Raw genomic sequence first — 25565 nt, 5'->3', positions numbered from 1 at the left:
ATAATAATAATTTATGTCATAATACCTTTTTTCTTTAACAATATGTGTGCTTTGAATAAAAAAAATTGAAATCTTCCAAGTTCTGCGTTTAACTTAGTTTTTTATTCAAATTATGCAAAGAATATAACCATAAATGGTATAATTGGAATTATGTGCTACTTTTTGTGTTAAGCATTAATACGATAAGTACTATATTTCTATGATTTTAATATTAGGTAGTATAATTAGTGAAAGATTATATTTTTGGGCCTATTTTCAATGAGAAATCCTGTAACAGGAAAGCTCTTAAAAGTTAATTAGATCAAGTTTATTGCAGTGAATTTTCCTTTTAAAATTAATGTTAAAATTAAAATAATTAAGAAATTATAAATTTTTTGTAAAACAATTATTGTGCTTGACAAGCATTGTTGCATTTTAGGATCTTGGAGGGATTATCTCCTTCGATTGTACAGAAAAAATATACATTTCAAATATTTTAACGTGTATAAAAATTTAGAGCTTAGTACAATACTAAGCAAAAAAAAAATGTTACTTATGAGTAAATATACTGGACTACAAGGAACTTTTATTAGAATCAAAAATATGATTTTTTTATTTTTATTTTTGCCGGATTTGTGACAAAATAAATTATGGCTAATAAACCACGATAATGCACATGCTCTCATTTCATTACTTGTTCGTGAATTTTTGGCCAAAAACAATACTGTAACGATGCCCTCCATATTCATAAGACATGGCTCCGTGTGATTTTTTTCTATTTCCAAAAATAAAAGAGAACATTAAAAGTCAGTTGTTTTTCAAGCATAGATGACATTAAATGCGCATCACTGGTGAACTGAAGGCTATTCTAAAGGTCATGTTTGAGAAGTGTTTCGAAGATTGGAAGAAGCATTGGCACAAGTGCATAATATCTAATGGGGACTTTTTTATATGTGACAATATTAATATTAAATAATGAATAAAAAACGACAAATGACGAATAAACAATTATTATTTCAAAAAACGTATATTCCCGTTATATTCTGAACACAACTTGTATACTATTTCTTAAAAATTAATTTAAAATCAAAATTGATTTTAAATTCTAGACATTTATTTTTATATACTCATTGGTAGAATCCAGTCAAGTGAACATTGCAATGTACAAACCAAAAATCTTTACATAAAATAAGAACTGAGTTTATGTTAAAGTACAATTTCTAAAGTTTGAACTTGTTTGTGTATAGTTCATTAAAAATGAAAAAGTTCATAAGAACAATATTACTTTTCCATCACTGGAGAATTATATAAAAAAATTTTATCAATAATTTTACATATTTTTGCTTTGGCTTTATTCACGCAATTTTTAAATTATTACACCAAAATAATTAATGATTATAAAAATAAGTTTAGCAAAAATCGCTTTCTTGAATTAAACTTACAAATGGAATAAAAATATTTCTCTTTACTCTATTTTAAATAAATTTATTCCACGCTACTTAAATTTATACATCTGATCATTATCTTTTCTTTGTGTGATTTAATAAATTAAAAATTATAATACATTTTTATTTATTGATTGAATAAGATATAATATGATGGTAAAAACAACAATAGTAAATGTATATTTAAAATAAGAATAATAGTTTATTTGTTCTAATTTTCAAAATTTTAATAATATATTAGTTTTTTTTAAGCTTATGTTTTTGTTATTTTTAGTAAAAATAAATTGACTTATTAATAAAAAATAAATAAATATTAATATGTTTTATGTTTAAGGCATACATATATATTTGGTTTAGCGCAAATAAGTAAAAAATAAACAATATAACACACATTAGTATTTAATTATTAATAAAAGCAAAAATAAAAAAAAATTATAAACAGAAATGTTATAAAAAGTGGCTAGAATGCAAATGATGAATAGACAAATTGTACAGGAAATAATAAGATAAATATAATCATATACTTAAGATAAATTAAATATATAGGTAAAAAATATTCAATTTTTCTTTGCTTGAAATTATAAACAAATAAAATTATTTTATCTGTATGTATATAACCTAAAATATGTTTAAATAGTCAGTAACTTCCTTACATATTCCTGTAAATAAAAAAAATTGAATGCTAAAATTTTATAATTTTAGTCCATCATTTATTATAAAAACTTACATAACATCATTTATTTTAACTCCTGTCAAGGTGGTAACCATTTCAGGTACTCTGTTGACAATTTGAATTACTTCATTCGTCAATCTAACAGCTCCTACATCACCATCACCACTAGCTACCATGGTCACTTTTTTGGTATTATCAAACGGAGCAGCAACTTCGGCAGCAAGCTAAAACAAATAAATATTTGAAAAAAAATTTTTTTTTTTATTTTCATTTTAGTCTATTTTAATTTCATCTCTTCAACAACACAGAAATATTTGAGCCTAAATTTATAATAATAATTATTTATTTTCAACATTATAAAACATAAAATTTAATAATAAAATACCTTTGGCAATGTTTGTAAAACCATATCAATAATTGCTGCTTTTTTGTACTCTCTCCAAGCATCTGCTTTTTTCATAGCTTGTTCAGCATCAGCTTTTGCTTTAGCTTGAATAGCAAATGACTCTGCTTCACCTTTAAGCCTAATCGATTCAGCTTCAGCTTCAGCTTCCAAAACTATTCGTGTACGATTTGCTTGAGCAATTTTTTCTAGTCTAAAATAGTAAAAAAAAAGCAGATAAGTTTGTAGTTTATAAAATATTGTAGTTGTTTTTCTAATTTGTTAATTACGAATATATTGTGTTCACCGAGTTCTGATATCTTTAATAACTTTTGTTCTAGTGAATATTTAGTGTACTATTTTTTTTTTAACAAGTTTTAGATTTGTACTTCATTAAAAGTATATTTTGTATTATTTGTCACTAACAAGAAAAATAAATTAATATTTTTATTTTTAAATTTCAAAATAGTCATTCTTTAGTCTTGTTCTTATTCAAAAAAATTCTCATGGTTCAACAACTTTAGGATAATTATTGAGACACAAGCACTACATTTAAACTAAATACTCATTTTATTAAAATGATTGTAACTCAAAAAGTAATTATTCTAAAATTGTTGTCAATAAAACAATGTTTTTGTAAAAAAAGAATTAATAAAGTCTATTTTGAAAGTTTTTAAAAAACAAAAGATTTATGATTTTTCTTATTTTTTAATTTTAATTTTATTTTCTTATTAGACAAATAATAAAAATAAAATTTTTACATAGTCCTAAACTAAAAAAAACGGTAGCACAGTGGGGTCGAGGCACAGTGTTGACGAGGCATAGATGGGACAAGTATAGATGATATCTGACAGTGATTAAAATCACTATCAAAAGAAACGCTTCGATGCAAATCTGTAGATAGTGTTTCCTTTAGAGAAATTGGTGAAATATTTTAAAAGCAACATGAACTCTTATTTCTTTAATTATATCCTGATTAGTAGTTCTTTGATTTTAAAATATAATATATGAATAAATACTAATTATAGTTTTTAAATTTAGTATGAAATTGTGAGGCCAGCTATGATGTATGGTTAATAGTGTTGGGCGGTTGATAAGAAAGTAGAGCAGAGAATAAGTGTAGCAGAGATGAGAATGCTTAGTTGGATGAGTGGAGTGACTAGAGAAGATAGGATAAGGAACGAGCATATAAGAGGAAGTATAGGTGTTGCGTCAATCGTGGATAAGATGACAGAAAATAGACTTAGATTGTTTAGTCATGGTATGAGGAAAGAAGAATCGAAAGCTGTAAGAACAGTTATAGAAATGAATGTTGAAGGAAGAAGAGATAGAGGAAGACCAAAAAAGAGATGGAGGGATGCTATTGAATGCGATTTGAGGACAGCTGATGTGAGCGTAGAAGATGTGGGAGATCGTGTCAAGTGGAATCTTAGGATAAGGGTGCCCGACCCCAAGTAGTTGGGATTAAGGCAAAGAAAAAGAAAAATATTACCAGATATTCCGGTGGCAATTGACATAATATGATTGTTATTTCGGAATGTACAATTTAGCGTTTAGTTGGGTTTAAATAATATAGCGTCAAATCAATTACCTACTCTATCGGTTGTATCTCAATATACACTACACTTTAATGATACAATAAATAAATAAACTCACACATACACACATATGCATTTATAACATTGTGTCTAATGTAAGTATAACATGATAAAAAGTAACCGTAAAATGAAAAAAATGGAATATAAATTTTATTACTCATATTAAATGTAATGTAACTCGAAAAATATTTGTTTAAATGAAAAAATATAAGATTATATTTTTATTTATAATTGTCTTTTAAACAACTTTTGTGCGAAACTTTTTTTTGTAAGTTAAATATTTTTTTTTGAGAAAATTAAGAAAGCTCATATTTTTGAACTTTTGCGAGGCTTTAAAAAAAAAGCTCAATTCCAATCTTGAGGACTATTAGTATGTCATTATACATATTTTAATTCAACTTTTAAAAAAACAAAATTTTTTCCGCAATTTTTCCTTTGTTGACTGGCCTAGATGTCAATTTTAAACTTGTAATTGAGCTAAAAGTTATGGTAATATATTCAATTTATTTTACTATAAACTTTCATAAATCTTTATCAAAAATTTTTCATCAACTTTAAAGAACCAAAAAAATAGGTTAAAATTGAAAATTTGGACTGATTATTTTTAACATATTAAAAATCAAATCAGTAATAATTTGAAAACAAATTTTTTTTTCTTTTAATTATTATTTTATATATATAATTAGTAATAATATAAAAAATTAGAAGTGATAGAAATAGTCTACTTGCAGATTTGAAAACAACGCGAAAAGTTGATTTAGAAAAGTATATTTTTGCTTCTGATGAAAGTTCCTTGTAGTCCAGTGCATTTTTTTATAGTAACAAACAGTTTTTATTGAAAATTATTGTATCAAGCCCTTTAAATTTTTATACACGTAAAAGTAAAGCAAAATATAACTTCTTTATTATTTTTATAATTTCTCCGTTTAAATTACAATATTAAATATCAATTTCATACTAAATTTAATAATTATAATTAGTATATATTCAAATATTATATTTTAAAATCAAAGAACTACTAATCATGATATAATTAAAGAAATAAGAGTTGATGTTGCTTTTGGAATAATCCACCAATTGCCTAATTAAAACAAAAAAAAAAAAAGTTTGTTGGGAATTTTTTCTGCTATTCTGCAAAATTACTCCTTCGTTGACTAGAATGAATCATTAAATAGAAAATTTTATGAGAATTAAAACAATGTTATTTTTAAGATTAATATGCAGTCAGGAAATTTTATAATTACTATTTACAGTATATTTATCAGAAAAACTCATTATATTTTTGCATTTTTATCGTAATAGAACACTTAAATAGAAATCATAGTCAAATTTTGAAATTTGTGTTACAAAACAGCAGTGTTTCAAACTTGAATTAAACACGTTTTAGGTAGATAGTTATAAAGTGCAAGTTTGGAAATTTAAAATTTTTTATCTTTAACTACTTCGATAGTGAGTATTTTTTTATTATTTTACTGTTAGGGACCTCAAAAAAAAATTTGCCCTGGGCATCCAAAAGTCTAAATCCGGCCCTGATCATAGTAATCACTTCTAAGTAATTTTTGATATTTAAAAAGATTCTACTATTGAAATATCCAGAACTGAATTAATTTTAATGATTTACTTTAACTAAAAAAAAAAAAGTTAATATTTTGAATCCCTCTTGTGGGCAGGTAAAGGGTTAGATTTATAAAAAAAACAAAATGATAGATAAAGACATGCATCTAAATAAAAAAAAATATACTGATTTGGTCATTTTTGATAAAGTTATAACAATTAACAAAGTTATAAGTTTTATACACTGGACTACAAGGAACTTCCATCAGAAACAAAAATATACTATTCTAAATCAACTTTTCGCGATGTTTTAAAATGTGCAATTAGACTTTTTCTATAACTTCTAAGTTTTAATATTATTAAAAAATAGTTTTTACATATAAAAAAAAATAATTAAGAACAAAAAAAATTGTTTTAAATTAATACTGATTTGATATAATATTTAATATTAATTTGATTATTAATAAGTTAAAAATAAGGAAAATGACATATTTAACCTATTTTGTTAATCGTTTAAAGTTGATTGTTGTAAATGTTTATAATAAAAAAAAAAAATTTATTTTACCATAACTTTTAGCTCAATTGGTAAGTTTGACATTGACATAATTAAATAGAAAATTTTATGACAATTAAAAAAATTGTATCGTTAAGATCAATATGCAGTCAGAAAGTTTTATAATTACTATTTATTGTAAATTTATCAGAAAAGCTCAATATTTTTTTGCATTTTTATGGTAATAGATAACTTAAATAGAAGTAATAGTAATAATTTCCTAGGAACTTTTGTTGTTTGTTGAAAAGATTCTATAATTGAAATATTGAGAACTTAATTAATTTTAATGATTTACTTTAACTAAATGTACCAATCAAAACAAAGTTGTTAAAAAGATTTACTCAATTGAGTGTATTATAAAATTTGATTATATTTGTAAAAATCAATTGTTAATTCAGGAGAAAAAACAATCATTTTTTTTAGAAATGATTTATATAGCAACATGTTACAAAAAAAAATTGTAATATTATAGTCTAGTAGTAGCACACACAAATAGAGTAAAAAAATTATTAAATTACAAAGTAAAATGATTTAATTTTGTAGTTGAAACCTATCATATCAAACTTCATTCGTTAATAAATATTTTGAAAACATTAGAAATTAATGATTTTAATTGTCTTTATGGAGACGATGTAATAACTAACTGTTTAATTGATAAATTAGAATTTTTTTTTCAATTTTTGAGAGTAATATCTTCAACTAGATACGAATTGTAGTAATTTGACGTATTGTTGAAAAAAGTAGGTCAAGTTAGAGCAGAGAAAATAAATGATAGTCACAAAAAAATATCTTCTCGGCTTTGCATCGAAGCGAAAACTTAAAATATAGTAAAATAATTTTAATACGAATAAGAAATTTCTTCTTGCAAGGGGCGACTAAAGTGATGGGATCCTTGATCTTTATTGAAGTTATTGAATCTAAATGTGATAAAAATCAAACGAGTTAAAATTTATACTAACTTAAAAAGAATTAAGAAAAAATGCAAAAAATTCATTGCCATATGCGGGTTGGAACCTCGTACCCCAAGCGTGTAAAACATAAATTTTACCAACTCGGCAACCGTACGTTGCTTCCGGCGGTTGAAAAATTGGCTATTTAAGCTAGTTCAAATTTCAAAGATATTTTTCTCGACTTAAAAGAAGCAAACAAATTTAAATAAGTTTAACTTTCTATGCTATATTAATTTTAATTTATATAATATTTATGAAAATCTGTACTCCCCTAGTCAGGTATTTTAAAATAAAATAAAATACAAAACCCAGAATTTTAACACAAAAATAGCAAATTTTTGAATACGGTAGTCATTTTTACCATGAAGACAAATCCAGAGGTCAAATTTTTTTTTTCAACACGGGTTAGAAGCCGCCTCATCCAAGGCGACCCGAGTAACGATGAGGTACTCGGGCCGTTGGAGCATCTTTCTAAAAATTTAATGTGCTTGTTTTGAACAAGCGGCAAGGAAAACCGTAAAGCATTTTTAAAACGACTCCAAACTAACAATTCGCGTTTTACTTTTTTGCCATTTGGCAGTTTTAGAAAGCAATGATAATGGAAACGGATCGTTCAGTAGATCATGAGGAAAAGACGCTGGCATTTTTTGATGACCTTGACGAATAACTTTTTCAATTAAATGTGTTTGCAATATCTCGGTTTTTAAAGTACCAATATCGTAATTATAAAGATTGAAAATTTGATTGTTTTCCTGAACAAATAATATTTCCACTTACTTATGATAAACATTCAAGTTTACTACTATAGTAGTAAACTTTTACTTGATTATATATAATATACGATTACGGTATCAGATTCTTCTACAGCAGGATGTTTTAAAATTGAATCAGTTAATACAGGATTAATTATATTTTTTGTGAGATCGTTAGTAACATTATTATTATTAGTCGGAATATTTTTTTTATTTTCAGAATCATTTGAAAGTATTTGAGTTTTCATTTCTATACTCTAAGTAATCTGAGTAGGCTTTTCTTTTGCACAGAATTTAAAGGAAGTAAGAGTTGATTGGTCTTTTTGAAATTTTAAAAATGTTTCTTCTCATTCTACACGTTCTTTACGCTTTTGACAACTAGATTTATGTGAATAATACATTTCTATTAGCTTGGTTTAAATTTAGCTTGAAATTATTCCTATTATTATAATATATAATATAAATACTAAAATATTAAAAGATGGGTAATTTTAAGTAATGAAAAAAAGTTTTTATAATTAAAATATTTTTCAAAGAGTAATTAAAAAAATAAAATAAAAAAAAGAACTTTACGAAAATTGTCTGTTATGAAGTATTTTATTTATGCAATAATCATACTGATTATGTTTATAAATCATTGTGTTACACAAGCAGTACCTAGATAAATGAGTACTCAGATAGTCGTAATAATGAGCCCGATCGAATACAAATAAAAATATATAGGTGGTTAATTGGGTGTTTCCAGTATAAAATCCGCATTTCACGAGGAAAATATACGCCCTAGAATCATTATAAAAACAGTGATAAATGTAAAAAAAACATTTTGTAGTACTATCTGCAGGTCAAATTTTCATTCTGGCATTACAATTTGGATGGATAGGATCTTGTCTATAAAACTGAGGATTTAAGAAAATATGTCATGTGTGATAGTGTCACATTACCATTATTGTGAGAATTTATTATAATAAAATACAGACAGCACATCTGCTTCCCGAGACTGATGAATTAACAATTAACATTTATTGCTAAATTGGCAATAGTCCAAATTATTATAAAAACCCAAAAGACCTGGCCATCTTCATCAGTCGACTCCAGTGTCTTGTGCCATTCATCAGTCTCAGTACTCGGTTGTCTCTGTCCGGTTTACTGCTTAAAGTAAAGTCTTTATTTTTTCCTTCTTAACCTATCTACCCTCTTCTACAACATTTCAGTACTTGTGTCTTGCATTTCGTCTGCACCTCGTACTCTGTTATTTTCCTCACTTGGTACGCCCAGTAATTATGTCTTGCACTTCGTCTGCACCTCATGCCTAGGTGTTACCCTTATTCTCTTTCTATAGCAACAGCCTTTCAACACCCACAGCTAACCCGGAGTGTCAGCCGAGCACGGTGACTGCTGTACGACAATACGTACGTGAAAAACTAGACAGCAGGCTCCTCATGCTCTTCATCTTCGTATACATTTTACTTGCAGTTCTGTGTTACGACACATGCTACTACTAACTCTATATAATATACAGTGTATATTATAAACTAATCAATTTGCTTGTACCACTGCGTTTGACGATAACTTCGTCAAGAAATCGTCCCGTTCATGAGATTCGTTTTTTATTATATTATTTTACATTAAAACTATTAAAAAATAATAATTCTTACCAATGGTTTTTGTGCTAAAAATTATGCATAATCCAATTGTTTACGATTGCGCGTTTGAAATTAGAATACTTTGTTTTTTATTCTAACACATAGTACCAACTCAGACAGCAACGCGATACTTAATATTGGTTGTTATAATATTATCGTGATGTCCTAACTCTCAATAATTGTTTTAACTCGTGACTATCAAAGACAGAATGCACAGAGAGTTGTCCGTGTACTATTCACTAGGTAAAACCGTAAATACAGCACACATTGAGTATTGACGCAAATAACACGATAACAAATAATTTTACATTAGTTACTTTTTCTTGGAAATTCAGAATATATACATATATTATTATATCATTGGGTTAGTATACCGTCAGATTAAGTTTGTAAATAAGCAAAAAAATTTTTTGAGAAAATATTTTTCAAATTAAATAATTAATAACGGTTCCTAGTTTTTAGGGTTCCTAAAAAAGATCGGGCTTGGGAGGAATCCTATCCTTCCTCCCCCTTATCGACAGGCCTGCATATTCTTCATCATGTTAATGTACCTTTTTGGGACTCCTTTTCTCATTAATGCCCACTTTAACACCTCTCTCGGTATTCTATCATACGCTTTTTCCAAATCTATAAATACCATACAAAGCTTTTTTTTTTTCCGTAAACATTTCTATTAGTTGTCTCACACAAAATACTGGCTCCATTGTTAACTTACCAGACATAAATCCAAATTGGTTTTTAGATACCGATGTCTCATTTCTTATTCTCTTATCTATTACCTTTTCCAAAATTTTCATATTATGACTCATAAGCTTTATGTCTCTAAAATTACACTCCAGTAAGTCTCCTTTACCTTTAAATATTGGCACCACAATACTATTCCTCCATTCATTTGGAATTTTCCCATCTAATAAGATTTTATTTAAAAGTTCCTTCAGCCATCTTATGCCAATACCGCCTAATATTTTGCATACTTCTACTAGCACCTCATCTGGTCCTATTGCTTTATTATTTTTCATTGATGCCACAGCCTCCCATATCTCTTTCTCATTAATTAAATCTACCAGTCCCGCATTCCACGAGATATACACTAATGTCTCTTTTGGATACTCCTCATTCAGTAATTTTTCAAAATATTCTTTCCACCTTTTTTTCACATCATCATCACTCGAGAGGTGTATAAAAAGTGTTGATAATAGGGTACTTTTTATACACCTTATATAATGATAATTTATAACATTTAAAGCAAAAAATCAAACTGGTTTTTAAAATAAAAATTAATTATATAACTAAAAACTAAAAAATATCGAAACACTGTAGCACTAAAAAAGCAAATTAATATATTTTCGATCCCCAATACAATTATTTGTTATTCGATCCAGTCGTAGGAATAGAATAGCAAGTACACTGGCTTTTATTTAATACATGTACAAGTGTACAAGTACTAGCATACTTGTCAATTATACTAATAATGGGAACGATATATTAGTTGATAACTGGACGACATAGCAAGTACACAATTATTGATTTACTTGACAAGTACACCAGTCGTAGAAAATCGCTTATAACATCAATATAGTAACATCTATCTGTGATATTTTATCGAAATCCTTATTATCACAACGTAGACGAATCATGTAATTTTTATGTAAAATTGTCTTATCATAGAATAATATTTTTATGTAGCATGGTTAGTTGGATTGACATGATTAGCATGATTATTCGACATGATACAATTCGAGTTGTTTTCTAACTTAATTGAGATTTTTGTCAAACAATTGCTAATATAAATTAAATTGTTGTTTGGTTTTAAAGATAAATATTATTTTTAATCATTTTATAACTCATTATGGTAATTAAAAAAGTACTATTAATCTAAGATAAAATAAAATTTAATCTTATATAAGTTTGTTTTGTATAATGTTATTAGTTTTATACAAGTACCATACTAAATTTCATTGAATAGGTTTTAATATCAAATATCTAGATAAAAAAATGAAATATTTATTGAAATGCATATCAATAATTACCTGATTTTTATTATTGAGTAATATTGAATAACACTCATACATATTTTGTAGCCTAAGACAAAAAAGAAGTTTATTGATAAAAAGAATTCTGTGACTTTTCATGTTGTTCATAGAAGTCAACATGATCCACTTGTGGCTGATGAAAAAGCACCACAACATGTATTGGTACCTCAAGAATCATACCAATCTAAAAGCGTAAATATATTTTGTAGTTTTATACTTTTTCAATAGAATTTTTTGTTGTATTAGATTTTTTTTATATAATAGAAAAAAAACAAAGAAGAAGAAGCTAAATACGGGATATATTTTGATGATGATTATGATTATTTACAACATTTAAAAGAGAGTCAATCTAATGATTTTATTTTATTGCCAGCACCAACAAATATTAACGAAAATGTAATAATTCTATTTTATAATAATACATAAAAAATTATTAATTATTTTTATATATCATTATGTTAAAGAATAAAAAACCAAAAGTAATGTTACCATCTTCAGTTTTTGAATCTGAAGTAGAAGAAAAAGTTGGAATGCTTAACAAAGCAGCTCCTCAATCAGGTATTTAAACTTAAATGTCTTTAAAAAATAGAAATTTAATGGGTGTTATTTTCTGTTGTTATCAACTGAGGTGTTTAGAAGCTAAGCCAATAAATTCCAATTTTTTTTTTTTAATTCTAGCAATTTTAGCATGGTTAGATTAAAAAAGTGAATATTTTTGAAAATGTGGAGTTTATCGGCTTGGTTTCTAAGTGACTCAACTAATATTATGAATAATATTTTATTATTTCTATATTTTCATTTATTTTATTAATTTTATAGAACATTATTTTAATATTATAAATTTACTAGAATTTTTAATTTAAATGTTAAACATTTAATTTATGTAAAATAATTTTACTGTTTAACCATTGTGAAAATATTAACTTAATGTGAATATCCTAATTTTACAAATTGTAAAAATGTACAATATCCTAGTATAATAAATAATTACTATAAATTTATTGTCAATTTCTTAAATGTAATGTTTTGTATGCAATATTATTGACTTGGTCCTCAATTTGTATCAGCCTTTAAATCGTGTTGTGTCTAACTTAATGTTTGTAGGTTTACGACTTGACTTGGATCCAGACATAGTTGCAGCAATGGATGATGATTTTGATTATGAAAATCCTGACAATATGTTAGAAGATGATTTTGTAATCACTGCTAATCAATTTGGGTATGTAAATATCTTAGTAATTCTAAATATTGTAAAATTTGATTTTTAACTATATTAATTTTTAGATCAAATGAACAATTAGATGACTTAGACAGCATGACAGAAGAAAGTGATGGCTGCAGTAGTGAAGCCTATGATGACGTTGGTAGCTTAAATATCGAGGAAACCAAATCACGGTTCACTAATTATTCTATGTCAAGTTCAATCATTAGACGAAATGAAAATTTAAAATTATTAGATGAGCAATTTGACAAAGTATTGACTTAAAATTTCTTAAAGTTAACTTTGTATATTAATTAACATATTACGGTTTTAGTTATATGTTGGATATGATGATATTGAAATAGGAGCTTTAGATTCTGAAGAAATTGAGGGTACTCTTACAATGGATTCTGAGATGATTAAAAATGCAGCAGAAGAATTTGAATTGAATACCAAAAAAGTAAAATGCTTCATTTATAAACCAATGTTCTCTAGATCTTTAATAAATTAAAATGTAAACTAATCATCAAGGCATTTATGACAGTTTCAGCACTAACACTATTTAAATCAGTGATCATAAAAACTAAATTGGCCCGTCTTTTATTTTTAAATAATTATATATTTTTGTTTCTGATGCATTTTAATGAAACAAAATTATATTTTCTAAACCTTAAAAATAACTCTTGTTAAAAAAAGAATTTAAAAAAAAAAACTTCCAAAAATTGTTAGTATTACCCTATAGTAAATTTTTAACCTTGTATAATTTATACTGTTATTATTTTTTAATATAATGAAAAATTTCAGGAAGAAATATCAACAGATAGATCTGCAGTTTTAATGTATGATAGTGACTCAAATAATGAAGAGACTACTTATAAATTACCAATTGATGATCCCAATCAAAAAAAGTGGGATTGTGAAAGTATACTTTCAAAATATTCCAATATTTACAATCATCCTGTATTAATTAAAGAACCTCAGGTTTGTTTAAAGTTTTTACGCTACTAATAAAAATGTTGAAAGGAAATTTTTGATAAAAATATTGGTTCCTTAAGTATTTTACTAATTTAAGAATGTTAAATTTAGATTTTTCAGTCTATCAAAAGTTAAAATTTACTATTAATAGGAAATATCATGTTGTAAATATTGAACTATTTGATTAGTAAAAATGTTCAATAGTTATACTTAATTAATTATTTTAATAGAATATAAATAGAAGTTTCTTTTAACATTAGCCACTCAATTTCTTTTAAAAATTAGATTTTTGTGAATTTTTTTTTTTTTTGTTTTTGTTAGTTACATATGCGTCTTCATTTATCTGTTAAAAAATATTTTATTGGTCCATCCCTTATGTTTTATAGAAGAGTTAACTCTAATTTTTTTTAATGTCAACATGCCTATTAAACTAGCTTATTAAATAGTAAATGGTCTAATTAAGAAAATTACTGGTCGAAAACATCTTTTGAACCAGTACTTTAGAAGTTATTGTCATTTTCATATCTAAGAGAGAGGAAGAGTACAACCAGGAAATGATTAGTGATAAAAATAGCAGCAATCACTCCTCACCTCCAGTCTATAGCAAAAGTGCCCGATTGGAGTTATAATGGTTTTAAATGATGTCCAGAATTATTATTTATAGAAAAATATAATAATAAAATTTTTGGAGTTAGGACAATTTCTATTTAGGCCATCAGTTTGTAACAGTTGTACATAAAAGTCACTCAAAATAATTTTAAAATTTCCAAAAAGTAATATATTACTTGTATTTTTTTTTTTTTTAATGCAATTACCAATTAATTTTTGTATTTTATATTTTGTACATATTTAATTATTTATTATATTATTATTAAATTTAGAAACAATTTTCGGAGGTATAATGCCTAGCCTTATATCACTGTATAGAAATACATTGTGATTCAGATATATAAAAATTTTGTCTATGTGTTAAGTTATTAAAAAAAAATATGATTTTTATTAACCTAAAAAACAGATTTAAATGCAATTACCTTTTTTCTTTTTGTAATAATTATATTTTACTTTAATTAAACAATTATATTTGTTGTTGTAGATTAAAAAAATTCATATAAATCCTAAAACAGGAATACCTCTCGTACAGTATAAACTCACAGCTAAAGCATTAAAATCACTTGAAAGTAGTGATGTAAATAATTCGAACACAAAATCTGTTATATCAGCTTTATCCATGTTGTCAATTAGACCAAAAAATGAAACATCTGAAGAAAGATTAAGTAGGAAAAAGGCATTAAAAGAATACAGACAGGTTTTTTGGACATTATTATTTTTGTTTTCTAAAATAAATAATACTATACATTTTTTTTCAGGAAAGAAGAAAAGAGCGTAAAGCAAACACTCAGGCATTTAAAGAAGAAAAGAAAAAGTTAGAAAAAGAATTTATTAATAAAAATGTCACCAAAACTGTGCGTGTCATATAGTTAAGACTTGCTATTATATTGTACAAACTTGTTAATTATTTTTTAAAAACTTAATTTGACAAATACATAAGTTTTCTTTCCCAATAGATATTTAGGCAATTCTACTTAGCATGATTTTTATTTTTATTTGTCATTGTAGGTTCTTATATTATTTTGATTTGATTTTTTTAACAACAAGGCCTTGAGCAGTAGATTATATTAGCCAAAGCTTCTATTTGTAAATATAAAATCAATCAATAAGTACATATAATGCAACTAGGGCTGCACTTAAAGATACTTAATAATACCACCTTATAGAAAATAGTTTTTTTTTTCTTTCAATTTATTTTGAAGTGATGAGCAAAAAAAAATTGTTCAATATATAAAATTCACATGGTTTAACAATAATAAATTAAATATTATCTCCAGTGCTCCAATGTCATCACTAAAATATGGTCCTGAATGTAAATCTTATTAGGAAACAAAACTTTGAAGCTATTCATTTTTAAATGTTTTATTTTCCTTACAAGATACAGCCTACTTACATTAATATTGTATTATATACAGATTAATATGTAGAAGTTTTTAATGAGGGAATATTAATTTTAAATGGCTATACTTTTCTAAAGAAAACTTTATTTTATTAAATATTAATAGAAGTTTATAAATACCAAAAAATATATTACTAGGTGTGCTTCTAGCACTATTAACACTTCTATCATAGATTGCAAAAAAAAAAAAAATGATTTTATGTGATACGAGAAATCATTTGCATTAGTATTGAAGCAATTATTAAATAAATTACAAATGTTAAATACTTTGGAATTTCAGAATATTATTTATAAATCATCATAACTGAAATAATGGAGCTATTCCTTTTTCTTCAATAATAATAGAAATACAGTGCTTAAATAAAAATAAAGTACTTTTATAATACATATAACTAATTATAAATATTTTCATACATAATATTAAAAAAATAAATAAATATTAGGACCCAAATAAGTTTGAATAGACCATTTCCAAGATTTACAGTTATTTATTAATAGAAAAAAATTGTAATAAAGCAATACATAATTAAAATCTTATTGTGCTTAATGCTTTAAAAAAAAATAATTACATCGATTTTTCAACAAATATTCCAGACAGTAAATATCCACTACTATTGTCCATTGTTACATCAGGATGTGTTCTATCTGGTAATACTTGATAACCTCTTAAGAAACTATCAGTTAACCGTAAAAATATTATGTCTTTTCTTATCTTAAATTCAGCATAAATGTTGACTAAAAGTTCTCGAAACATTGAATAAATAACAAAAGGTCTTGATATGGATAAATAAGGTAAAAGAATTTTAATAAGCTCTGTTGGTTCTTCTCTACATACAACAATTAATCCATCAAATTTGTTAAATTTAATAAAATCTAAATCTATTAAATTGGAAATAGGTTTTTGTTTTTTCTTTACTTGTGTATATGCTTCATCACTTTTCCTTTTTTTCTCAGTGGTATTTAATATATTTTCACTATCTTCAATGTAATTAATTCCTAATATTTCTTTTATGTGAATTGCTGACATTTGTTTTAATTTTTCTTCTGAAAAATTCATACATTTTACTGCTTTTAGTGGATTTTGTTCAGTAGTAGAAGAAAATATGTGCACTAGATGTCCATTATCATCTAATTGGTTTAAAAATGCAGCTTGTAATAATCCTTGACTTCCATTTTCAAATAATAAATATTTACCACTAGGATCCAAACTTATGCGACATAATATTTGAGCTAAGGTATCAAATCTTAATGGAATAGTTTTAGGAAAAACTTGTTTATATAAAATGTCTGTAATAAGTCTCAATGTTGGTCTTAATATTGTTAAATAATCAGAGTATTTTTTTGCTTTCTTCTTGAGATATTTTTCTTGTGCGTATTCAGTTTTCAGTTGAAATGTCTTACTGTTTTCCAACAATCGCTCAACAATATTTTGACCAGTTTCACCACTGTCTTTCAATGCAATAATATCATCTGAACTCAATAATTGTGAAGTACTATCGTCAGTTATAAGTTTATTATCTATACCACAGCCATTTGTAGACCATTGGTTTTTTGTTAAACCATTATTACAAATGACTAAAGTGTAATGACGTTTCTTCTCAGAAACAGGTTCTAATTTGTATGTTGTTGAATAAGGTTGTCCAATAGCAACTTTAAGATCAATTGTATCTCGATTTAATTTAAGTACAGCTTTATTAGATATTTGATGAATTAAATATGTATCATTTTTATTAATAATTAAATAACTACCGGGATTAATATGAGAAGTTTTCGAGCAATTCAACATTTCTATTATATTATTGGAATAATATATTTGTTAAAAATATTTAGATATACAAGTCAAAAGTTTTATAAAAAAAATACTTAAATTTTATTTTAAAATAGCTTATAAGTCTTAAAAAAGTTATCAGTAATTCCGCCAAGAAAATATTTGATAAGAACCACATGCTTCATATCAGATTAGATAAAATTGTTTAAATCATTTTTTTTAAACTAAATAAGGGTCGGTCTAGTGGTTACAACGAATGGGGTTCCAGGTCCGATCTGGATTTAATTATTTAATTTAACAGTAATCAAGTGTAAGTGTGATATTAATTACTAATTCCGCATTTTATAGGGTTTTCATAAATTAGTAATTTATTTTTTCAGGGACATAATGAAATATTAAAAAAAAAACAAATTAAAAATATTTTAGAAAAATATATATTAACAAATAAAGCAATTTTAACCAAAGTTCAGATCACTAAATGTATTATAAAATATCAAAAATTCTTTGTCATTAAAAAGATCTTTATTCACTTTCAGAAATTTATTTTCACAGGTTTACATGAAAATTTATCTAATGATTTTTTATCAAGGTACCTAGTAAATATACATTTGAGCAGATCTCAAATGTATATTTTTAGTCTAAAGTTAATGAAGGAAGAATAGTCAGTTGTTCTTATATAGTAGGACAGGAATTAGAGAAGGAAGATATTTCAGATGTATCTGAACGATAATCGGAATTGATAGGATTTTCAATTGTAGGGCTTGTTGATAAACTGAAAAAGTGTTTTCTAAAACATTCTGATTAACCTACTAGTTATTAAATAATCGTATCCTAAATTTTGCTATTTTGATAGCAAACTATCAAAATATGAAGATTTTACTCCATATCTCTTAATAGGTTATGATAATCTAAGGTCACTAATAATAATGTTGATTTGTTTTAGAAAGTTTAATTGATTGGGATTTTCACTATATAAAGTGCAAGAAAAATGATTTTTATCAAAAAGATTTTTATGCAATATTTATATCTAGTTTATTTGATGAAGTCAATGCATTTTCAAAAATTTTATGAAATTCAGACTCAACATTCGATCTTAAAGTTTGAAGTTCTTTTATTGTACCTTCCGCAAGATCCATAGCTTCACCTAGATCAATATTTATTCTTTGCAGTTGTTTTGAAAGAGGCAACCCATAACTAAATACTTTATTCACAATAAGTGAACAAATAATAAAATCTCCTTTCAGTATTGATGTTCGTAGATTACTTGCTTGTGATGATGTTTCATTGTCATTCCACTTCGAAATTATAAATAACGATTCAATTACGTACTCAAAAAGCTCAAGAAAATCATTGACTGCATGAAAACGTTCAACCCATCTCATAATCGTTTTAATGTTTTTTTTTTTTGTAATACATTCTTGGCTTTCTTCGATTTGACTTTTCAACACATCTTTTCGCTGCGGGTATATGAAGAAATCTCTAACTTTAGATATTGTTCCTAAACAATTTCGTATTTCTTGTAAGGAACATGAATAAGAAATAACAAGGTTTAAAACATGAGCAGCACAATGAATATAAGTCGCAAGCGGGTGACTTTGGCGAATAATAGCTTGAGCTCCGTTAAACTGACCAGACATAGATGTTATGCCACCGACTCGAAAACACCTCTTGGTCGGGGCACCCAGTATCTTCGCCTGTTATGGACACGACTTGACTAACTAAAATTTAATGACAAAACTCTTTGACAGAACAAATGTAAATTTTATTATTACTAAACACAATATTACATAAATTAATCTACCGTTACTACACAATTATATATTTAAATTCTTTATATGCAAGCTGGTTACTTCGTTTATTCGTATACAAGGACCAGACACGTTCTTCACAACATGAACCCGTGGATGGGCATCCAAAATTTCTTTTTTTTGCTATTGAATTGGCGATCACGGAACTTAGCTGTGGGCTCTCAAGTTGAAGCGCTCCACTGTCAGTCATAGGATCGTTCTTAATAGCATAAGCGCCAAAACCAGACTCGCCGTACACACTCAACGCGTAACAAAACTCGATCGCGTGAACCGGTGGTATGCAAGTGGCGCTATATCCGATCGGCGGCCAAACAATAGAAGCACATCCATTGTAACCCTGTCCTCTAAGGTATTTTGTTTCTACATCAAATGAATGTAAACTTTGTAAAATAATATCGGCTAAACCTTTTCCAGTAGTATCTGTCGTAGGCACAAACTGAAGAAATTCTTCCTTGATAATCATATTTTCAACATCTAAATATCGTGCACTCAAAGATACTTGTTCAATTCCACCGATGTCGGCTGTTTCATCAGCAAGTATTGTGAAACATTTTTGGGCATTTATGTTTGTTACGATTTTATTTAAAATAATTTTATTGTAGGATTCAATTATTTCATTTTGAAGTGTTGCACTTGTATATTTTATTGTTCCTTTAGCTTCTAAAAATGATTTTAAATGTTCATCTCTTATATTACTTTGAACTGTATATAGTTTTTGTGGGAATTTCTCCAATCCAAGAAAATCAGGGAAATTTTAGAGAAATATTAATATAAAGTAAGTAATGCATTTACTTAATATAAAAAAAAGATGTGATCTAATTTTTAAAGTTAAGTTTTTTGAATCACCCTTGTATACATAAATAAATGAAATTAGTACAGTTTGGTTTAATGTTGGTGTATGTATGAAATATTGTATAAAAACATTTGTGGTATGTTAATGCAGTTTTGGTGACAGAAACATATTAAAATTAGAGTGAAGAAATTTTTTTTTCTAACTCTTAAGAGAGAATTTAAATATTTATTTTTTTTTGTACCAAAAAAATGTTTCGTAGATTCTGGAAGACTTTTAAATTGTAAAAAAGGTGATAGATACAAAAATAATTTGAACCACTTTAATGTATATGAATTTATATTTTTTTTTTAACGCTATATGGCTTTAATGAGTCATTGTAGTCTATCTTGAAGAAAAGGTATCTTTATCATTTACAATGCAGAACAGGTGGTTAGATTTTCACCAGAAAAAAAGGGAATAGCTACTTCGATTACTGATCTGATCTTTTGTTTAACAAATGAGTCACCCATGCTAGAGTTAAACTCATAATAGTATACATTAGACACTGTTTCATTTTCATCTTGGCTACCTTGTCCTTTTATTTGTGTATATACTAATACATTATCATTATCATTAAAACTCCAGTCCTTAAAAGGCAGCTGGGCTAGGAATAACTTAAATATATACTGAATATAAATAAAACTTCTTTTTCTTCGTATTTATCCCAATTACTTGGGATCCGCCACCCTCTTTTTTGGTCTTTCTCTACCTCATCGTCCTTCAACTTTAATTTCTATGACGGTTATTATAGCTTCCGATTCCTCTTTCCTCATAAAATGACCAAAATATCTAAGTCTATTTTCTTTCATATTTCTCACGATTGACGATTTATGTTCCTTATCCTATCTTTTCTAGTCACTTTACTAATCTACATAAACATTCTCATCTCTGTTACACATCAGATGTTAAAATATAATTATTTTTTATTTTATATAAACCCAATATAGAATTTATCAAGAATTTGCATTTTTACTAATATTTCTGAAGCCATAGAATTATAAGAAAGAAAATGTTTCTGATTTGAGGGCTAACATATTGATATTTTATAATGATATTTTGATATCAAGGATCATTTTTTTTTATCAATGTTGTTTGACGACGAATTGTAGATTTTAATTTTTTTTATGAGGTTTATCAAAAACTTCTTGGTTACATAACTACATTACATTATCTCTATGGGGTGGTATTGGTAAATCGATAATTTTCTTTAAAAATTGTAAAATAACTGGGGTTAGAACAGGAGAACTTTGTTTAGTATTTTATGTAATTGATAAATTAGGGTAAAAAAGTAAGGAGTAGGTTTTTGTCGGAATAATGACATTTAAATGTAGAAAACTCAGTTTACTTTCCCAGGATCCAGGTACTACAGCGTCATTAGTCAATCCTTTTTGTGGAAATCTTTAAAATTGAAATTAATAATGTGTTCACAGCAGATGTTTTTTTTTTTTACAATCAATTCAACCGGTGAGCTAACCAAATCAGTTTACTTAAGATAAAAGTTTTTAATGTGGGATTAAGAAATTTAAAAACTGTGATTACATTTTTTTTGCCCCAACCAGTAATTCAAAGTTTATGCTACAAGAGCAAACCTTGGATAAAAAAAAATCAAAATATAGTGGAAACTAGTAATAATTATTCATTTACTTATTTTATAAAATTTTATTTATCTTATAAAAAAGAAAATGAGTTCCATTTTACAAATTTAGAAAATAATAAGATATTATCACAAATTAAAATAAATCAACTCTGGTAGTAATATTAATCATTTTTGCTTTGATTGGAAGTTGAGATGGTATTTTACTATGTGTTTTTTTTTGTCTGTCGCCACTTTTTCTCATCTCTCGCCGATCCAATTTATTTCAACAATACGTCAAAAGATCATAAACAGTATCTAGTTAAAGCAATTGCTTTAATAAACTGAAAATTTTCTCTCGTTCCTGTAAAAGGGGGAAATATTCAAAAAAATTACAATTTTTGAGATCGGTAAATTTCGATTAAATTTAGAAATGTTGAGAAATATCTTAAAATTGCATTATTGAAATAAAAACTTATTGAATTTAAAAATCTTTACAAATAATAGGAGTACAAAATTCGTTTTTATATTGAATTATACTGTAAAACCACATCACTAAAATGAAACATTTTTTTTAATGATAATAGACCAATAAAAACATTGTTAAAACTGATTTCAAAACTGAAATCATATAATGACAAAATATGTGTAACCTATTCTTTTGTCCTTTAAAATTGATTTTTATGCATAATAAATGTTTAAAATGTTGAATTTTTAAACATTATTTTAGCTTAACTTGCAAATTTAGAATTGGTATCATTAAATATAAAATTTTATGAAGATTTAAAAAATCGTATTTTTAATTTTATTTGTGATCAGGAACTTAAATAATTACTATTAACAACAAATTTATGAAAAAAAGTCAAAATTTCGTTAAAATCGCTTTTTTTCTATTAATATTGAAATAAATCACTTCAAAAAAAAAAATCATAGTAATCATTTATATGTCACTCTTGGTTTATAAATAGACACTACAATTGAAATATTCAGAACTTAATTAATTTATTAAATATCCAATAATTATTTTTATTGATATACTGCACATTATACATTCTGCTGTTACGTACTTTTTTAATTAAAATATATTTATTGATTAATCTTACGTAACTTAATAATTAAACATAAATAAGATAATATTTGTTTTATTAATTCAATGGATTTTGTTATTATTTAGTCCATATTCAAAACTCTATCTTTGGGTTGACAGACCAGTCTAAAATGAATTTGATCGAGTTTTTAATGACTTGTTTTTTTTTTTTATGATCTAGTGAAAATAGGAAATCTTAGATAGATAAGGATATTATAAAGACAAATTAAATTAACCCTAGCAAATTTTTTCTATTTAGTAATCGTACTATTAAAAAACCAATAGGTTCTATTATATAATGTCCATAGAAGATAGAACATTTTAGTTTTCGTTCTAAGATATAAGATTTAGAAATAATCGAACTAGTGTAGTTAGAGCGCATTAAAAAAATGTTTGATTGTGTAATGTCAAAAATTTTCAATGCCGGAGGACCACAAAAAAATCTCTTTAAACTAGCAGATGTTCTCTAAAAATAAATTAAAAACTAGCAAATCGTTCCCTTTTATTCTGAGGCGAAATTCAGAATTTTTAGAGTTAACAGTGAATGAAATCTTTGAATATGAGTAGAAGTATGCGTAATTATAAATATATAAAATGTTTAATTGAAAATAAACACGTGCTTTAGTCTCAAAACATTTTGTTACAATAATTAAAAAAAAAAAAGTAAATTGAAAAAATTTAACATGATTTTGTGAAATAGCGTTAAAAACACAAAACAAGCAAAAAAGCACTTAATTTTTGAAATTTATATCATAAAATTTTGTATTTAGCTTATTTATTTCTGAAACAAATTTACAAATTACATTGGCATCCCTAGAACTTTTTTAAAAATGTGTAATATTCATTTTTTTAATTTTCAAAGGGTTCAGTTTCAAAACCGGTTTTAAGTTTCAGTTCCTAGTTCTGCATATTTTATGTCCTTATGTCATAGGAAATGTTTTTTTTTTACGTTCAATTCGCATAAAATACTATCTTGTTAATCAAGTCGTTTTATAATACTGGCAACACTGATTGCGAGTAATTTTTTTTATATCTTAATTCTTAGCCACGACATTAGCTAAAGTACTGAAGTTGAATGTTATCTATGATTATTAATTAAGTTCTTTATTTATCTATTTTTGTTTTTATTATTAACTAAAAAAAATTCCATCTGTGAATACTTGTCTTTAAAATACTTAAGCAGGATCGTTGAATCCTATATCATATAATTAACAATTCTCGGATAGAAAATGGCACGTAAGTGTCATTTTTTTTTTATTCAACATTTGTAATAAAATGTCCATCTTATACATTGATTTTAATAAAATCTAATTATGGTAATATCATTAGGTGGTAATGCTAGAGACCTTGCTCGTGAGAGAAACCAAAAAAAACAACAAGAATTAAACAAGCGTAAAGGAATTTCTGACAAAGGTTGTAATCAAGGATTATCATTAGAACAGAGAATGCAAAGGTATATTTGTATAATTATTTGCAATTTAATCATCATTGCAAATTATTTTATATAAATTTATCTTTTATATGAAATGTATTCATTAACTAAGAATAATTTGATTGAGTTAAAGCTTTCATATGAGCTCATAACTGAAAACGTGGATACGACCATAAACATTTCAAGCATAAGATTAATTTATTTAATATAAAAAAAAATTTTAAGTATAAATTTATTTTTAGGGATGCTGATAGAATGAGAGAAAAACAACTTAAAAAACAAGCAACTAATGAAAAATAAAAAAAAAATCAATTTGTTAAATCAGTATAATGTGATGGCAAAAGAAAAATTTTTATTTAGATATCACTTTAAATAATTTGACTTAACTAAGCCATATTATTACATTAACTTAATTTATATTATGTACTATATATTTCAATAACTAAATGTACCTAATTAAAAGTTGCTGATGAGTGTATAATGAATTTTTTTTTTCCAGAAACAAGTTTTGTAGAATTATGAAATAAATATTAATTAAGTATAAGTGATAAAATGTAATCTATAACTACTTTACTGACCTTTCTTAACTTAAACAATAATGTCATGGATATTTCCTTTATGGACTTATATTAAACACAGAACTTATTTGATAAATATTGTATAGTTTATTATTATTATTATTATTAAAAATCAATAGAAGTATTAATTTATAAACTATATTTAGTTAATTGTGAAATATAGTTGAAACATAATATCTTTTTTGGATATTTATTAAACAATGTTGATGAGTACTTCCTAAAGAAATTGATATTAAAGAATTTACTTTCATTGATAGTCTTATTAATTTTATATTTATCAATTTTACACCTACTACCTAATGAAAAACTTTTTTATATCATTGATGTATCAGGTTAAAACTGAATGGTTTAAAGAAAAAGGAGTTCATGAGATCATTTAAAAAATGATCTGCTTATCTGAAAAACATTGTATGACAACACATTTTCCAAAATTATTTTATTAACGTCGTTTCCCAAATAAGTAGTTCATATATGATGTATTGGGTTACATTGTATGATGACCACTTAATAAATTTTAAATTAAGATTTATATGAATTTTTTTTTTTTAAATAAAAATGAAATTCTTAAAATAAATTCTAATAAAATTCTAACAGGTAAGTAGGTGTATGGTAACTAAATATTATTTGGTAAACTTTAACCACACAGAAAATTGGACAAAGGCAAGTTTAGTTCTCTTATATTTTCTGGATACACCACTGGTTATAAATTTAAGGTATATAAATTTTTACTACCAAGTGTCT

General features: G+C 25.6%; 5 protein-coding genes across 5 annotated transcripts in view; 1 reads left to right on the top strand and 4 right to left on the bottom strand.

Moving 5' to 3' along the window:
• Positions 1–2073: 2073 nt before the first annotated feature.
• Positions 2074–8134, bottom strand: LOC126895085 (uncharacterized). Its single transcript, XM_050666570.1, has 5 exons — positions 7982–8134; positions 7669–7886; positions 2483–2693; positions 2152–2321; positions 2074–2083 (listed from the first exon to the last, which is right to left on the bottom strand). Exons 1-5 carry the CDS (start codon positions 8132–8134, stop codon positions 2074–2076), a joined length of 762 nt encoding a protein of 253 aa, XP_050522527.1.
• LOC126896420 (uncharacterized) overlaps positions 2198–25565 on the bottom strand; it is a 42381-nt gene continuing 19013 nt past the window's right edge. The window contains exons 11-12 of the mRNA XM_050669184.1: positions 2483–2693; positions 2198–2321 (exon numbers count right to left, since the gene is read on the bottom strand). The gene's annotated coding sequence lies outside the window, so the exon portion shown is untranslated. The remainder of the gene's footprint in view (positions 2322–2482; positions 2694–25565) is intronic.
• Positions 11212–15320, top strand: LOC126896431 (protein LTV1 homolog). Its single transcript, XM_050669219.1, has 10 exons — positions 11212–11381; positions 11611–11754; positions 11827–11958; positions 12027–12120; positions 12667–12781; positions 12847–13036; positions 13098–13223; positions 13568–13744; positions 14832–15044; positions 15106–15320. The coding sequence occupies exons 1-10, from the start codon at positions 11379–11381 to the stop codon at positions 15214–15216; spliced, it is 1305 nt and encodes a 434-aa protein (XP_050525176.1). The 5' UTR covers positions 11212–11378; the 3' UTR covers positions 15217–15320.
• LOC126896434 (tRNA (adenine(58)-N(1))-methyltransferase non-catalytic subunit TRM6) lies at positions 16215–17734 on the bottom strand. The gene has a single exon (XM_050669222.1). The coding sequence runs from the start codon at positions 17530–17532 to the stop codon at positions 16312–16314; it is 1221 nt and encodes a 406-aa protein (XP_050525179.1). The 5' UTR covers positions 17533–17734; the 3' UTR covers positions 16215–16311.
• LOC126895075 (uncharacterized) lies at positions 18525–19151 on the bottom strand. Its single transcript, XM_050666560.1, has one exon. The coding sequence runs from the start codon at positions 19149–19151 to the stop codon at positions 18525–18527; it is 627 nt and encodes a 208-aa protein (XP_050522517.1).

The sequence above is a fragment of the Daktulosphaira vitifoliae genome, unplaced genomic scaffold (genome assembly GCF_025091365.1).
Source record: "Daktulosphaira vitifoliae isolate Bord-2020 unplaced genomic scaffold, ASM2509136v1 Scaffold_1, whole genome shotgun sequence".
Taxonomy (NCBI): domain Eukaryota; kingdom Metazoa; phylum Arthropoda; class Insecta; order Hemiptera; family Phylloxeridae; genus Daktulosphaira; species Daktulosphaira vitifoliae.
The sequence above is the reverse complement of the archived record's forward strand: the minus strand, read 5'-3'. Positions and strand labels throughout refer to the sequence as shown.